The sequence below is a fragment of the Bombina bombina genome, chromosome 6, assembly GCF_027579735.1.
Source record: "Bombina bombina isolate aBomBom1 chromosome 6, aBomBom1.pri, whole genome shotgun sequence".
NCBI classification, from domain to species: domain Eukaryota; kingdom Metazoa; phylum Chordata; class Amphibia; order Anura; family Bombinatoridae; genus Bombina; species Bombina bombina.
Window position 1 is genome coordinate 60,174,668 of NC_069504.1, and position 19,163 is coordinate 60,193,830.

The 19,163-nt window shown below is 36.9% G+C and overlaps 1 protein-coding gene across 1 annotated transcript in view; it reads right to left on the minus strand.

Moving 5' to 3' along the window:
• The window catches only part of SFMBT2 (Scm like with four mbt domains 2), a 393,890-nt gene that overhangs the window by 65,158 nt on the left and 309,569 nt on the right, over positions 1-19,163 (minus strand). The window contains exons 16-17 of the mRNA XM_053716427.1: positions 13,716-13,855; positions 8,022-8,131 (exon numbers count right to left, since the gene is read on the minus strand). Coding sequence (XP_053572402.1) covers positions 8,022-8,131; positions 13,716-13,855 — 250 coding nt within the window. The remainder of the gene's footprint in view (positions 1-8,021; positions 8,132-13,715; positions 13,856-19,163) is intronic.

The following is a 19,163-nucleotide window of genomic DNA, read 5'->3' on the forward strand; positions in this document are numbered from 1 at the left end:
GGGAGGAGCAGGCATTACAATTAAAATATGTTATTGTTTTAGTTAAATAAAATGATTCATGGTTCACCTCTCAATAATTTCATTAATTTCAATGATCTATCTATACATATCTAATGATATATAACCAAATTAGTAATGGTCTTATATAACTGGAAAAATAATCTGTTATTATTCTAAAAATGAAAACCATGGTCGTACTAACTGGTGATTTAAATTGTGATTGAAATTAATTTGATTTAAATTTTGGCTGCATAAAACACTTTGGGCCAGATTAGTGGAGCGGTATTTAACGCTCCTACACTAACTCCGCTAAAAGTAAAATTTTTGCATGTGTCGGGTAGCGGTTGTATTACACGTTGAAAGTAAAACATTTTTGCTTGCACATTTACCCGATGCACGTTAAAATTTGAAGTTAAGAAATTGCGCACGCGTTAACATAGTCCCCTATAGAAGTCAATGGAGCAAAAAAAAGTGGAATATACCTAACACCCTACTCGCACACAAACTTAATCTCCTTTTCTCAAGTCCACTAACCTGACATGAAAATATTAATAATTCACATTACAATGTTCTTCACACAATATGTTCTATTTATTCATAAATACATATTTCTGCATATTTCTGATGTTTTTTTGGTAAAATATATATCAATACTTATGTACAGTGAGGGAAAAAATTATTTGATTCCCTGCTGATTTTGTACGTTTGCCCACTGACAAAGAAATGATCAGAGTAACAACAAAAAATCCAGAAAAACGCATTTCAAAAAAGTTATAAATTGATTTGCATTTTAATTAGTGAAATAAGTATTTGACCCCTTTGCAATACATGACTTAGTACTTGGTGGCATAACCCTTGTTGGGTCAGACGTTTCTTGTAGCTGGCCACCAAGTTTGCACACATCTCAGTAAGGACTTTGTCCAACTCCTCTTTGCAGATCCTCTCCAGGTCATTAAGGTTTCAAGGCTGACTTTTGGCAACTCGAACCTTCAACTCCCTCCACAGATTTTCTATGGGATTAAGGTCTGGAAACTGGCTAGGCCACTCCAGGACCTTAATGTGCTTCTTCTTCAGCCACTACTTTGTTGCCTTGGCCGTATGTTTTGGGTCAATGTAATGCTGGAATACCAACCCACAAATCATTTTCAATGCCCTGGAGGAGGGAAGGAGGTTCTCACCCAAGATTTGATGGTACATGGCCCCTTCCATCGTCCCTTTGATACAGTGAAGTTGTCCTGTCCCCTTAGCAGAAAAACACCCCAAAACCATAATGTTTCCCCCTCCATGTTTGATGGTGGGGATGGTTTACTTGGGGTCATAGGCACCATTCCTCCTCCTCCAAACACGGCAAGTTGAGTTGATGCAAAAGAGCTTGATTTTGGTCTCATCTGACCACAACACTTTCACCCAGTTCTCCTCTAAATCATTCAGATGTTCATTTGCAAACTTCAGATGTACCTGTGCTTTCTTGAGCAGGGGGACCTTGCGGGTGCTGCAGGATTTCAGTCCTTCACGACGTAGTGTGTTACCAATTGTTTTCATGGTGACTATGGTCCCAGCTGCCTTGAGATCATTGACAAGATTCTCCCTTGTAGTTCTGGGCTGATTCCTAACCGCTTCCATGATCATTGAAATGCCACGAGGTGAGATCTTGCATGGAGCCCCAGAACAAGGGAGATTGGCAGTTATTTTGTGTTTCTTCCATTCGCGAATAATCACACCAACTGTTGTCACCTTCACACCAAGCTGCTTGGCGGTGGTCTTGTAGTCCATTCCAGCCTTGTATAGGTCTACAATCCTGTCCCCGACATCCTTGGACAGCTCTTTGGTCTATCTGTGGATAGGTGTCTTTTATACAGGTAACAAGCTGAGATTAGGAGCACTTCCTTTAAGAGAGTGCTCCTAATCTCAGCTCGTTACCTGTATAAAAGACACATGGAAACCAGAAATCTTGCTGATTGATAGAGGATCAAATACTTATTTTACTCATTAAAATGCAAATCAATTTAAAATTTTTGAAATGCGTTTTTCTGGATTTTTTTTTTTTTATTCTGTCTCTCACGGTTCAAATAAACTTACTATTAAAATTATAGACTGATCATTTCTTTGCCAGTGGACAAACGTACAAAATCAGCAGGGGATAAATATTTTTTCCCCCTCACTGTATATACATGATTATACTGTATATAGGTATAGATATATATATGAATATCTATTTAAAGGGACAGTCTAGTCAAAATTAAACTTTCATTATTCAGATAGGACTTGTAATTTTAATCAACTTTCCCATTTACTTTTATCATCAAATTTGCTTTTTTCTCTTGGTATTCTTAGTTTAAACTAAACATAGGTAGGCTCATATGCTAATTTCTAAGCCTTTGAGGGCTGCCTCTTATCACATGCTTTTTAAATCTCTTTTCAACACAAAGAGACAGAAAGTACACGTGGGCCATATAGATAACACTGTGTTCAGGCACAGGGGGTTATTTAAGATTTAGCACAAAACAATGCTAAATTTAAGACAATAGATAATAAACAGTCACAGTCATGTGATCAGGGGGCTGGAAGAAGGTTCTTAGATACAAGGTATTCACCACAGAGGTAAAAAGTATATTAAAATAACTGTTGGTTATGCAAAACTGGGGACTGAGTAATAAATGGATTATCTATCTTTTAAAAGCATAACAATTCTATTGTAGACTGTCCCTTTAAATACTTAGAACATATTCTGCTATGTGAAGAACATAAGAATGTGAAATATTTATATTAAACACACAGTATAATAATTTATTAAATTAGAATATTGCATAAATATGCTTTTATTCACTGGACTGTAAAGGGCTCCAATGTACTTATATACTGTATGTCTATTTGTGTTTACAGAATACAAAAAAGATACGAAGACCATCCGGAGCAATCAACCAAATAGGTTTATTCAGGCTAGAACAGTGGAACACATAGGTGTGTACAAGGTTAGGTGGTGCTGATCTGACGCGTTTCAGCACCACCTAACCTTGTACACACCTTTGTGTTCCACTGTTCTAGCCTGAATAAACCTATTTGGTTGATTGTTCCGGATGGTCTTCGTATCTTTTTTGTATTCTGTATGGAAGGCTGAGCTAGCCTTGAGGACCGGAACATTTGACATTAGGTACTTCAATTTGACTGCTAAGCGGTTTCTTTTTCTAAGTTCAACCTGGTGTATCACTCATACTCTGTCTATGTGTATATACCCATGGCGATGTTTGATTGAATAACCTACTCGTCTGCATGTCATCCTGTTACATTGTGAACTTTCTATTGTTACTCGGAGGGGGTTGCACCTAAGCACTAAAGGATTGAACTTTAACACACTGGCTGTTTAGCCACAAAGACAGAACTGACTGCATCACTTTTCGCTTTTGAAAGGAACTTTCCTTATATTTAAACAGCCACGTACCAATACAGCATTGGGCTGAGCACTTTCTTGTTGTTCTTGTTATTTGTGTTTACATATGTATTTTTGTGTTTATGTGTGTATATATGTCTGTAAATGCATATATACACATATAAATACATAAATACATCAGTACACTGTAAATGCATATATACACATATAAATACATCAATACATCAGTACACTGTAAATGCATATATACACATATAAATACATCAGTACACTGTAAATGCATATATACACATATAAATACATAAATACATCTGTACACAAATATAACTATATATATATATATATATACATACATACATGCATATACATTTTAGACATGTGTATGTACGTATCTCTATGTAAAAGCCATTGGGAGTCCTTTATTGTCTCTCAAACACCTGAGACCTCATATCTTTGAGCCCTTATAACATTTGTGTTCAATATTTTTTTTAGTCATTTTTATTAGCGTTATTATGAGTGTAACTGTACTTTGTAATGTATTTTTAATGTGTTTTGTGAAACTTTTTTGTTTTGCAAAACAGTTAACCAGAGCTCTGAGGACGCGCTATCCAGATGTGCGTTAACTTTAATTGTGCTTTAGCAATCGCAACTTGTAATACACCTGCAATAAACCCCTTTTAACTTGTGCATAACTGGCCCCTTATAATTACACGATTTTCAGTTTTCTTGCAATAAATGAACATACCAGTTAAGTGGGAAAACTTTCTGACTACATTGATGTGTTTTTTATTAGCCAAGTTTCCCCATCACTTGCTTTACTTGCCAACTGTAACAATGCACAAAAATCCACCTGTATGTGGACTATTATGTAACCCAATAACACAGTCTCATACCTACCAACAGTTCTAGAAATCTTTGCAGGGCATGTAGGTGAGGGGTACTTGTGGACTGGGGCCCAGTGGTGTTTGGTGGGTGGAGCCGTGAGACCTGCTGTAGATGTGGTGAAGTCTGGGTGTGTCACAGATGAGACTGGGGAAGTCCCTGAAAACTAAGACATTTGCCTTGACCGGGTAAGCAGACCTCCCAACCCATGACAATCCTGCAAGATCTGTGACTGTTTGGATATTTGCTTTTACTACCTACTAACTCCAAGGCATATCATGTTATCTGCCATTACAATTTAATTTAAATGTATGTGCTATTCCATAGGCTGGATTCCAAGTGCTTTGGCTATGCACAGTAGAACACAGTATGGCAGCTTGTTTATCAATTTTAAAGCAATTCCAATCAATAGAAAAAGTCACCATTTGAATCAGAAAAACTATTTTAATTAGAAAACTATCAGCAAAATCTAGTTTAACTCAAAAACCTTGCTCAAGGCTTTCAAGTAGGTCCTTGCTAGAATTTCAGAGACTTTCACAGAGGCAAATGATAAGCGGCTAAATCTAAAACACAGCAGCTAATTAATCTAATAATAATGATGACTATCTAAAATGTAGGGGGGGTTTTCCACTTAAAGGTCCAAAAATAAGTTACCTAATGTTATTACTGCACTGTAGCTATGTGTATAGCTTCTGCAACAAAAGGTTAAACACAAAGTTAAAGTCAGCTTCCAGAGAAGCAAAGCAATTATCCCTTTTGACATTGGCTCACCAGGTTGGTTCAGTTAGGTTTCAGTAATACATTGCTGCTCTAGAGCTTTGCAAGGTTTAAATAAATACTTACAGTATAAACATGCAATAGGGCAATACTAAAATGCGCTAAAACATTAGATCATTTAAACCATTTCATTACTCATATGCTTTATCTGGCAGACCCATCAACACTGTGGCCTCTAGTTATGCAGGTCTGTCTGACCTGATCTGACAGTGCGGATCAGGTCTGACAGACCTCGCTGAATACGGCGAGCAATACGCTCGCCGTATTCAGCATTGCACCAGCAGCTCACAAGAGCTGCTGGTGCAACGCCGCCCCCTGCAGACTTGCGGCCAATAGGCCGCCAGCAGGGGGTGTCAATCAACCCGACCGTACTCGATCGGGTTGATTTCCGGCGATGTCTGTCCGCCTGCTCAGAGCAGGCGGACAGGTTATGGAGCAGCGGTCTTTGTGACGCTGCTTCATAACTGCTGTTTCTGGCGAGCCTACAGGCTCGCCAGAAACACGGGGCATCAAGCTCCATTCGGAGCTTGATACATATGCCCCTATGTCTCTATACAGATTGTTACCCCCTTGAAAACAGGTTGGGTCTGTTTTCTGATAATGTTGTTGCCGGCTCATCAATATAAACTATATATGTGTTGTAAACTGTTTGATCCTCAGATATTTTTCTGCTTTTTGTGTTTTTATTGAATCAGGTATTTTGAAAATCAAATTTACAGATAAATACACATAAAAACCATGCATTTGGGGCAACCGCTTTTGAAAACCAGAGGAGACTCAACACACAGACAGATTGATTGTTGCAGGAAATAATGTGGTCTGCAATTTTTCACACCTCAGGCAACTTTATTGTGTGGAATTAATATTTAAAAACCACAAGTTTATGTCTGAGCCATAGAATTCTGCATCTAATTATGTTACAAAAGTTCTCCATTTGTTTCTGGACAGCTTCATTGCAAGTGAAGAGCCCAACGGAGCCAAGACATACACAGGAGTATCAATATATTTGTTTTACGGCACAAATTCCTCATTAGAGCTTCCGAACAACAACAATTACATATCGCAATAGTATAAAAGTGATTCATTTGCATATTTGTTCACATAACTACTGCTAGAGTGGAGAGTAATTGATAGTGCAGGGTGCATTATCTTGCGCTTAGTTTTGCGTACAATGTGGTCTTACAAGTAGATTGTTAAAACTGCTAAGATTTAAGAATCTTAATGTGGCTGAAACATTTTTAGCGTGCCATATACTTTAAATGGATAGTGCAGGGACGCTGTTAGTGCTCTCATTGACCTCGACCTCAATCCAAATTACTACTGTAAAATTTAGCGCATTTTGAGACCAGAAGTAAACCATTTAGTAAACCAAGTAAATTATTTTTATAGTATAGCACAGAACTATGTGAGGAACACCGCTGCATTATTGGCTAATCTCACTCTCGGCTTAGAGAACCATCATGACATGAATCTTACTGTGTCTATTATATGAAGGATTTAGCGCACTCATACTATCTGACATGCAGATTTTAGCACGTCCTAGACTATTTCTCAGTAGGAAAAATAACTTTGCACTTGAGCGATCTTAATGCACAATAATCCTAATATTTTTGCACTCCAATTCAATTTAAGCTATAATGTTTTCCCTAAAAAAAAAAAAGACAAACTTTGTTGTTTTGTTGTTGTTGTTGTGTAAACCACATTTGTACTATGGTGCTCAGTGATTTATTTTTGAATACAAATGAAATTATGCATATGAATTGATTCATTTTAATGCGTATTGAAGTGTATTTTTGAGTTTGTTGACTGACTTGCAAGTTAACCATCTTTTTCTGCTTGTAGTAGGTTACAGGCAAATATTACCATTGGACTATGAGCTAAATGCACAAAGAATCTTATGTTGCTCATGAGCCCTTGCAGGGCTGCAAGCCTGCTTTCCGCAATGTAAAAATCGAACTTCCGCTTCTTACTCTTTACTAAAACACCCCAAACATGTTTGTTCAGGGTGATTGACAGGCACTGCTCTGATGTGATTAGTCACGCAAAAATAGGGGCAGCTTTGCACAAGGACTTCCTTATGCAATGGCCGATCCGGGCAGTAACCGTTAGCGATGTGCATTCAGCAGCATTGTTAGATGCCAAATGTGGAAGAAGGCAGCCGCTCATGGCCTTTGGTTCTTTTCGGAGATGGATTTCTGCTTGTGAAAGCGTAACACAGTAATGTATTGCTATTTCACAAGAAGAAATTTGGCTCTGAAAAGTCCCAAAGGCTGCAAGCGGCAACCTTTTTCACATTTAGCAGCTAACAAAGCTGCCAAGTGCACATCTCTAGTAACCGTACACTGCCCATTCACCACAAAGGCAGACAGATTTCCAAGTCGGGAGCCTTATCCATCACCCTTTAATTATTGAGCCTATGGGGCTGATTTATCATGGCCTGAATAGGGCCAAATACCCCTGTTTCTTAAGACCTCTGCTCCTTAACTCGTCTGCTGCGTCTAAGGCTGCGGACATCAATCTGCCCGATTGTGTACGATCAGGTTGACTGAACACCCCTGATAGCGGCCGACTGGTTGCGAATCTGCAGGGGGAGGCATTGCTCAAGCAGTTCTGGTGAACTGCTTGTGCAATGTTAAATGTTGACAGCATATGCTGTCGGCATTCAGCAATGTCTAGTGGACCATATCCGCCAGACATTGATAAATCGCCCCCCATGTGTTTCCCCATTGGTATTTCTCCAACTTTTATTACAATCAGGTGTATTCTTAGCTATAATTACAATGAGAAAATGTAGCAAAATTGCAACTCAGTAAAGCCTATTTAGTTGTAAAAATATGTGTTTGTTAGTTATAAAATAAAAAAATGACATGGTTCTGAAAAACATGGCAATTTTTTTTAGCCCTTTTAGAAATGTTTTATGTTATTAATAATTTTTCGATTCCTTAAAATTACTCTTAACAAATGGGACACTTACTTGGCTTTTAGCGTCTCTTCCTGAAAATTCCACAATGTATCTTCCACTAATTGCAATTCTCGTAGGACTCTTCCAGGTTTGTAGGCAGCATTAATTATCATACTGAGGACCTGCCACCAACACAAAATACAAAGAGATGAGAGGAGAACAAGCAGATGAAAAATGATACAAGAACAAGTCGGCACCAATACTGCAATGTATGTCAATATCCAATTAAACAGTACTTACACAATATAAAGGGCTGATGAATGAGTGCTACAAAGTAAAAATAAAATAGAAAATAGGCAACAATATCATAACGCACATCTTGGAGAGCACATATCCTTTAATCCTGTGACAGAAGCTCTGCGTATTTACAGATCAATGACATCACTGGCTTTTTGACAAATGGACCTTGCACAATAGAGAGCAGAAGCTTTACATTTTTTTGCAGTTTTTTTAGGGATGTGCATAATTTCATTATTCTCTAACGAATGATGAAAATGGCTGCAATCTGTGGCATTCAGCTCATTTCAGTGCCAGACTGATTACATTTACCATTTTTGTGTGTTTTGCACCTTTAAATCATCCGCCAAAATGAGCTAAATGATGCAGACTGCAGCTATGTTCAGCATTTGTTTTACTAATGAATGGCAAATAACTAAATTATGCACATCTCTAGTTTTTTATACAGTTTAAGTTGCATAACAAATATAAAAAAAAAAACCTCAATTCAAACACTACAAAAATGTAAAGCTTCCACTTTGTATTGTGCACACTAAACTGAAGTCTGACTCCAGGATATAGTTTGCCAAAAAAGACAAAGCCCTAGATTACGAGTGGAGCACAATATTGCGCTTTCGCAAGTGCGTTATAGCCGCTCCACTCAGTAATACCAGCGCACGTAAATGTTCGCTGGTATAACAAGTAAGGTATTAAAAAAACCTGCAAATGGTAAATTTACATTACAGCCAAAAGAGGAAATGAAGAGGAGGGGGGGGGGCGGAGGAACCAAGTAGATACCAAGATACCAAGTAGGATTATAAATCTTTTATTATAAAATATATATACCACTTTTAAAAAAAAAATTTATATATATATTTATATATACTGTAAAATTTGGGGTTTTTATGTTTCTATTGTGAAATGAATCTTGCAGCGTTGGCGAGTGGACTGAACAGGAGGCGTTTTTTGGGTGTATATTAAAGGGACATAATACTCATATGCTAAATCACTTTAAACTGATGCACTATAACTGTAAAAAGCTGACAGGAAAATATCACCTGAGCATCTCTATGTACAAAAGGAAGATATTTACCTCACAATTTCCTCAGCTCACCAGAGTAAGTGCTGTGTAAAAAGTTATACTTCAGCTGCTGTCCAGCTGCAGGTAAAAACATAAAAAAATGAAGAAATGAACAGCAGCCAATCAGCATCAACAGTGCTGGGGTCATGAACTCTTTTACTGTGATCTCATGAGATTTCACTTAACTCTCATGAGATTTCATAGTAAACTTCCTTAAACTGAATAGGGAAATAACATGAGTGTAGCAAATCAGACATACTGATTTGCTACTTAAAATCCTTTGCAATGGGGTTTGAATACTTATTACATTTTGAGGTAAAATATCTTCCTTTTTTACATAGAGAAGTTCAGGTGATATTTTCTAGTCAGCTTTTTACAGCTATGCTGCATCACTTTCAAGTGTTTAAACATTTGTGTATTATGGCCCTTTAAGTTTCCTCCCAATGATCTAAACATATCACACCTGTAGTTCTTGCAGTTTTATCTTGCAGAATACAGGACGGTGAGTTTATTACAAACTATGCATTGCACTTTTTACAGTGAGGGAAAAAGACGTATGTGAAACTATAAATAGATACAAGGTAAACTACAATGTAAACAGTGTAGTTGATTTGAATATGCATAAAAAAATGTTGCAATCAGTGCCGGGTGCTCCCTATCATATTCCAAGTTTTGAAATAAAAATAATTATGCAGGAAAATAGGTTGATGTCATTTAAATGTAAAGTGTATTGTTTTTTTCTGACAAGTAGAATTCTGGGAAAATCTCCTGACCTACAATACTTGAGATGACTTGTTTACATACTTTTCTCATATTTCTGACTATTTCTGACTTTTCTTCCTATTACTTCCCGCTATCTCACTTTAGGTACTATTAGGTTATGACTCCATGTTTGTTATTTTCCTATAGTTATTCATGCTATTAAACTTTAACATTATGCTTTGTTTGTTACTAGATGTTTCTATTTATTGACTATGGGCTACATCACAGGTTTTCAAATCTGTCCTCAGGCTCCCTAACAGACCACATGTTGTGGATCTCTGAACTGGAGCACAGGTGAAATAATCAGCTGATCAATAACCATGGTTACTGCTCTCACCCAAGATTATCCAGAAAACCTGTCGTGTTGGGGAGGCCTGAGGACAGGTTTGAAAACCAATGGGCTATTTTACAAGTGGAGCGCTAATTTATCGTGCGCCCGTAAATGGGCAAACTCACCTGTTTACGGGTGCGTAATAAATAAACAGCCATTACAAGTGGCTGGTTATTGCTACCGCAAGCTCGCTGTAGAAATTAGCACTCAGTAAATTAGAGGTCAGACCTCTAGTTCATTTTTAAAATGTCCCCCAATTGCCCCCAAAATACAGTGTTAGGTTCCTTTTTGTAAATAAAAAATATGAGCATCTTTTTTTTTTAACTGCTCTAACCAGATTGTTTCCTGTAAATATATGTATATGCTTATATAAATATAAAAGTATGGGTTAACACATAAATATAACACATAAATATATATGTATATATTCACTACTCTATGAGAACAAGGCTCCCATTGGAGCCTATGGAAGCGCACTCTCATGAGCGCAAAGCTTCCATGCAATGTGAACACGAGGTTGCATTCCCATTGCACCTAACTTGTAATACCAGCGCACATTTGCGCGCGCTATTATTACTAAGTGGAGCGCAAAAATTGTCCTTGCGAAAGTGATATATTTTGTGCTGCCCTTGAAAATCTGGCTATATCGCTGATTGGTTTAAAAAAAAAAATGCATTTGCATTTTTATTATGGGAACTATTATAATTTTACATTTGCAGGGAAATAACATTTTAATTTTGGGTTTGTTTTTGTATGATAGATATTTTTTCTTCTTTATTGGGCTGTAGGGACTGCTGCTAATTGATATTTGTGTTCATGTACTAATCAGCAATTTATTTTACCATTTCTAATTAATCAATATTTTACAGTGGGGGAAATTAATAAAAAAACAGGTGGACAAATTCTCAAGTACAGAACATGTCAGCTTACAACATCTTTTTTTTCTGTTTATTTATTGTACTTATGTCTCCTTACTTTGAAACTAATACAATTTTGAGATAAAAAAAATATTTATAGGATAGATTTTTAAATTTCTTATAACTGTACATTTTGCCTACAGGGCTACCACCCTTAAATGGACAGTTTACCTATTTTTTTTCTCCCATTTAATTTGATCCCAATGATCCAATGATCCATTTTACCTGCTGGAGTGTATGAAATTGCTTACCAATAGCTGCTTTACCTTTATGTCGGGATTTTAAATAGCTAAATTTGTCTGTGGTATCCCCGCCTATACTAAAAATTTCTATACTTAACCCCTTAATGACCGAGGACGTGCAGGGTACGTCCTCAAAAAAAAGGCAGTTAACGCCTGAGGACGTACCCTGCACGTCCTCGGTGTGGAAAGCAGCTGGAAGCGATCCTGCTCGCTTCCAGCTGCTTTCCGGTTATTGCAGTGATGCCTCGATATGGAGGCATCCTGCAATAACCTTACATGGCCATCCGGTGCAGAGAGAGCCACTCTGTGGCCCTCTCTGCACCGGACATCGATGGCCGGTATCGTTGGTGGGTGGGAGCCGGCTTGGGAGGCGGGTGGGTGGCCATCGGTGTGCGCTGATATGTCAAGGGGGGCGGGATCGGGGGCGGGAACGTTAGGGGGTGCGCGCGCGCGTGCACGGAGGGTGGCGGGCGGGCGCGTGCACGGGCGGGAGCGGGTGGGAACCGCTACACTACGGAAAATATCTTTAGTAAGAAATGGCCAAATCTTGTTTGTGCAAAAGCACAAAAAGAGATTGTGGAGGGGTGGGGGGTTGGTTTGGTGTGGGGGGAAGCTACACTACAGAAAAGTTTAGTAAAAATGAAAAAAAAGCATGTTTTCTTCTAAACTGGGTACTGGCAGACAGCTGCCAGTACCCAAGATGGCGCAGATTAAGTTAGAGTGGGAGGGTTATAGAGCTGTTTGGGGGGGATCAGTGAGGTTGGGGGCTAAGGGGGGATAGTACACAGCAGCATACACGTGTGATGCGCAGCGGCATTTAGCGGCCTTTTAAATACCAAAAAGCAATGCCAAAGCCATATATGTCTGCTATTTCTGAACAAAGGGGATCCCAGAGAAGCATTTACAACCATTTGTGCCATAACTGCACAAGCTGTTTGTAAATGATTTCAGTGAGAAACCTAAAATTGTGAAAAATGTTACTTTTTTTTAATTTGATCGCATTTGGCGGTGAAATGGTGGCATGAAATATACCAAAATGGGCCTAGATCAATACTTGGGGTTGTCTACTACACTACACTAAAGCTAAAATTACCCCAAAAAGCTCCCTACATGCTCCCTAATTAACCCCTTCACTGCTGGGCATAATACACGTGTGGTGCGCAGTGGCATTTAGTGGCATTCTAATTACCAAAAAGCAACACCAAAGCCATATAAGTCTGCTATTTCTGAACAAAGGGGATCCCAGAGAACAATTTACAACCATTTGTGCCATAATTGCACAAGCTGTTTGTAAATAATTTCAGTGAGAAACCTAAAGTTTGTGAAAAAATTTGTGAAAAAGTGAACAATTTTTTTTATTTGATCGCATTTGGCGGTGAAATGGTGGCATGAAATATACCAAAATGGGCCTAGATCAATACTTTGGGATGTCTACTAAAAAATATATATATACATGTCAAGGGATATTCAGGGATTCCTGAAAGATATTAGTGCTCTAATGTAACTATCGCTAATTTTGAAAAAAAAATGGTTTGGAAATAGCAAAGTGCTACTTGTACTTATTGCCCTATAACTTGCAAAAAAAGCAAAGAAGATGTAAACATTGGGTATTTCTAAACTCAGGACAAAATTTAGAAACTATTTAGCATGGGTGTTTTTTGGTGGTTGTAGATGTGTAACAGATTTTGGGGGTCAAAGTTAGAAAAAGTGTATTTTTTTTTCAATTTTTCCCTCATATTTTATATTTTTTTTTATAGTAAATTATAAGATATGATGAAAATAATGGTATCGTTAGAAAGTCCATTTAATGGCGAGAAAAACGGTATATAATATGTGTGGGTACAGTAAATGAGTAAGAGGAAAATTACAGCTAAACACAAACACCGCAAAAATGTAAAAATAGCCTTGGTCCCAAACGGACAGAAAATGGAAAAGTGCTGTGGTCATTAAGGGGTTAAATATAGGATAAAGAAAAGCTGTGTTAACAGAATCAGCAGAAGAAATTACACTCCTAGCGGTAGTAGTAGGAGAAATCAGCTGTAAAATTTCAATAACAAGTATTACATATACTGTATATATATATATATATGTCACTATAATGGATGAAACCACTGATGTGACAATGTAAAGGCATGCCAGCCTTTCCTTGGTACATACCTCTTTTAGAACCAGTACACATTTGCCCGGCCCTACGGTTTGAGGTAGTTCTGCGATTCTCCCTTTATTTAAATAAGGTCCTGAAAAGCAGCGGTGATTGATGAAAACCTGGGGGCAGCAGTATTTCCCATTGGTGGCTCCTGAATTCAAATAACAAAGTGAATCATTTGCAGGGTTCTGTAATACATCAGTTTCATATTTCACTTCACATTTATAGAGGAAAAGCAGAACCATTTAGCCAAAAAATCTGTAGCTACAAAATGTTTATTATTTTTATAGGTTTACTAAATATCCTCTGTAAAAGCAGCTGGCAACTGCAGAACACTACAGATAGATTTTAGAAATTGAATTTTAAAAAAAAGTATTAGGATTCTTCTAAAAGTGAATAATTAGTGGACCTGAGAGAGATGAACTGATGAGTGCAGTTCTTCTACATATAGCTGACCTTGGCACAGTTCTAATACCTATAATATATGTCTGATGTCAGGGTTGTTGTACCTATAGTATATGTCCCAGTATAGTATATCTGATGATGGTATAGGATTACTATATTACTTATGATGGTGTATTTCTACCTATATTATATGTCAGATTATGATGCAGTTCTACCTATAGTATATGTCCCAGTATAGTATATCTGATGATGGTATAGGATTACTATATTACTTATGATGGTGTATTTCTACCTATATTATATGTCAGATTATGATGCAGTTCTACCTATAGTATATGTCCCAGTATAGTATATCTGATGATGGTATAGGATTACTATATTACTTATGATGGTGTATTTCTACCTATATTATATGTCAGATTATGATGCAGTTCTACCTATAGTATATGTCCCAGTTAGGGTCAGCTCTGCGTATAGTATATCTGATGATGGTATAGTATTACTATATTACTTATGATGGTATATTTCTACCTATATTATATGTCAGATTATGATGCAGTTCTACCTATAGCATATGACTGGTGATGGTATAGTTCTACCTATAGTATATGACTGATGACAGTGTAGTCCTACTTGTAGTATATGACTGATGATTATATTGTTCAGCTTATATTATATATGTATATATATGACAGAAGATGCTGTAGTTTTACCAATAGTACATTACTGATGACCGTATAGTTCTACCTATAGCATATGACTGATCATGGTATAGCTCTACCTGTAGTATATGACTGATGATGGTATAGCTCTACCTGTAGTATATGACTGATGACAGTGTAGTTCTACTTGTAGTATATGACTGATGAGTATATGATATAGTTCTACCTATAGTATATGACCGATAAAGGTATAGCTCTACCTGTAGTATATGACTGATGATGGTATAGCTCTACCTGTAGTATATGATTGATGACCGTATAGTTCTACCTATAGTATATGACTAATGATGGTGTAGCTCTTCCTGTAGTATATGACTGATGATGGTATAGCTCTACCTGTAGTATATGACTGATGACAGTGTAGTTCTACCTATAGTATATGACTGATGAGTATATGATATAGTTCTACCTATAGTATATGACTAATGATGGTATAGTTCTACCTATAGTATATGACTGATGACAGTGTAGTCCTACTTGTAGTATATGACTGATGATTATATTGTTCAGCTTATATTATATGACAGAAGATACTGTAGTTTTACCAATAGTACATTACTGATGACCGTATAGTTCTACCTATAGTATATGACTGGGGATGGTATAGCTCTACTTGTAGTATATGACTGATTATCGTATAGTTCTACCTATAGCATATGACTGATGATGGTAGAGTTCTACCTATAGCATATGACTGATCATGGTATAGCTCTACCTGTAGTATATGACTGATGACAGTGTAGTTCTACTTGTAGTATATGACTGATGATTATATGATATAGTTCTACCTATAGCATATGACTGATGATGGTATAGCTCTACGTGTAGTATATGACTGATGATGATATAGCTCTACCTGTAGTATGACTGATGATGGTATAGCTCTACCTGTAGTATATGACTGATGATGGTATAGCTCTACCTGTAGTATATGACTGATGATGGTATACCTCTACCTGTAGTATGACTGATGATGGTATAGCTCTACCTGTAGTATATGACTGATGATGGTATAGCTCTACCTGTAGTATGACTGATTATGGTATAGTTCTACCTATAGCATATGACTGATGATGGTATAGCTCTACCTGTAGTATGACTGATGGTATAGCTCTACCTATAGCATATGACTGATGATGGTATAGCTCTACGTGTAGTATATGACTGATGATGATATAGCTCTACCTGTAGTATGACTGATGATGGTATAGCTCTACCTGTAGTATATGACTGATGATGGTATAGCTCTACCTGTAGTATATGACTGATGATGGTATACCTCTACCTGTAGTATGACTGATGATGGTATAGCTCTACCTGTAGTATATGACTGATGATGGTATAGCTCTACCTGTAGTATGACTGATTATGGTATAGTTCTACCTATAGCATATGACTGATGATGGTATAGCTCTACCTGTAGTATGACTGATGGTATAGCTCTACCTGTAGTATATGACTGATGATGGTATAGCTCTACCTGTAGTATGACTGATTATGGTATAGTTCTACCTATAGCATATGACTGATGATGGTATAGCTCTACCTGCAGTATATGATTGATGACCGTATAGTTCTACCTATAGTATATGACTGATGATGGTATAGATCTACCTGCAGTATATGATTGATGACCGTATAGTTCTACCTATAGCATATGACTGAGGATGGTATAGCTCTACCTACAGTATATGATTGATGACCGTATAGTTCTACCTATAGTATATGACTGATGATGGCATAGCTCTACCTGTAGTATATGATTGATGACCATATAGTTCTACCTATAGTATAAGACTGATTATGGTATAATTCTACCTATAGCATATGACTGATGATGGTATAGCTCTACCTGTAGTATATGACTGATGATTATATAGCTCTACCTGTAGTATGACTGATGATGGTATAGCTCTAACTGTAGTATATGACTGATGATGGTATAGCTCTACCTGTAGTATATGACTGATGATGGTATAGCTCTACCTGTAGTATATGACTGATGATGGTATAGCTCTACCTGTAGTATATGACTGATGATGGTATAGCTCTACCTGTAGTATATGACTGATGATGGTATAGCTCTACCTGTAGTATGACTGATGATGGTATAGCTCTACCTGTAGTATATGATTGATGATGGTATAGCTCTACCTGTAGTACATAACTAATGATGGTATAGCTCTACCTGTAGCTTGACTGATTATGGTATAGCTTTACCTTTAGTATATGACTGATGACAGTGTAGTTCTACCTGAAGTATATGGCTGATGACAGTGTAGTTCTACTTGTAGCATATGATTGATGACAGTGTAATTCTACTTGTAGTATATGACTGATGATTATTTGGTATAGTTCTACCTATAGTATATGACTGATGATGGTATAGCTCTACCTATAGTATATGACGAATAATGATGCAGTTCTACCTTTAGTATATGATTGATGTTGGCACAGGTCTACCTATAGTATATGGCTGATGTCAGCACCTCTCATAGTTGACACAGTTCCTTGGTGTTCTATCCATCCAAAAATAAATAAAATCTTTATATATATATATATATATATATATATATATATATATATATATATATATATATATATATATATATATATATATATATATATATATATATTAATTTACAATTTATATTAATTTAACAATGGTAAATGTATTGTTTTGTTTTATATATCACAATTCATATGTAATTTTCGAATCTATATGTCCCAAATTATTATTGTATTTTTTTGCACTTTTAAGCCCTGGTAAAAATACTAGGTATGGCAAACAGTGCACCTGCCACCAAGCCCGTTCCTCCAAAGGTCTCTTTTAAGTCAGGTACCAAGACACACTTTCTTCAATTGCCTCAGGGGAAATTCTCACTAGATAACTTTTGATTATATTTATATTTCTTAATTATGCCTCTACATTTTAGCATAAGAGCAACTGGTATGACCATGCACTTGCTGACACCTGCTCTTAGTTTAAAGTTTTTGATAATATACGTGCTTAGCTGGGAAAGCTATTTTGACACATTTTCTAATAGTGAGAAATCAGCTCAGTGTATGATCCTACGGCATTGTATTAAAGAAAATGAAGCCCTGACATTGCCACATTTATACCCTAAGTGTCCCACGGTCTATTGTATCTTAATGTCAACATTGAAATTTTGACATTTAAAATATTAAATGCTACATGTTGTGATGACGTAATAGGGCTATGTTTAGCTTGCGCTTCAAATGTTGCCATTTTCAAATAGTGACATTCTGACAACTACAGGTTAAACTCAAATTTCCTAGATTATAGTTTAAAGTGTTCAGCGCAGAAGGGAGATGATAAATCATTCACTGCCCAAGTAAACACGGAGAAGTATAGAGAAGCGTCTTTTTATCTATTTCACTAAAAGATAATGCCTGTTGCAGGAAATTTTGGGGTGCCCCAAAACTATAAATTTAAAAAGCCTACCCTTTTTACTTTGTGTTTGCTCTAATAATACAAGGAAAGGGGTATATCAGGGCAAAACCAGATATAAATAATAAAAGCAGTAGAAAATGTTCGCTCACCACCACCAGTACAACCCTCCAGTCTTGATTTGAAAACTTGCGTTAATCTTTGATGCTTCTTCCAGTTTTAATGTCTATAACCATTACTGCATAGTATATATGGCAAAATGTCAGCACCTGAAAGTGGCTAAATAAGTGTTCCTGTTAGCGCACCAAATATACAGTGTACTTTTGTCAGGGGTGCTTAGGATAGCCGGATTTTATGGAGGTAGAACATTTTTTTACATCCTTATATGACACAATGCTTTCCAACATGTATGTTCTCCAAATGTTTTAATTGTATTACAGTCAATGGTCCCTAATTATCTTATTGGTACACATTACCCCTCCATGCCTTCCTGGGCTCCGGAGAAATATAGGAGGCAAATATAAGCTAAAGCTGTTGGTGGTGGAGAGGTTGGAGGGGACAGCAGATTTCCCAGTGCCTAGGGCAGTGCAAAAACCAAAAACTGCCACTGACTACTGTGATTGGTCATGCTATAGTACCTGGTCTGTAAGGGCATCTTGCCCTTTTTTCTCAGTACAACCATTTTGTCTTACTTTTGACCAATGGCGTTCCTACTAACCAGCACATTCAGTAAAATATACTTTACCACTGCATTAATAATTTAAGAAAACAAGAATTAATCCTATAGTACAGAGATAAATTGTGATGTACAGCTCAGCACATTTTACAGAAAACTAAAGAAAAGAGAAAAAAAACTTTATATTACAAAGTGTCATTACCTGTCCAGCCAGGTAGGTGCCTCTCTAAAAAAAGATGTCACT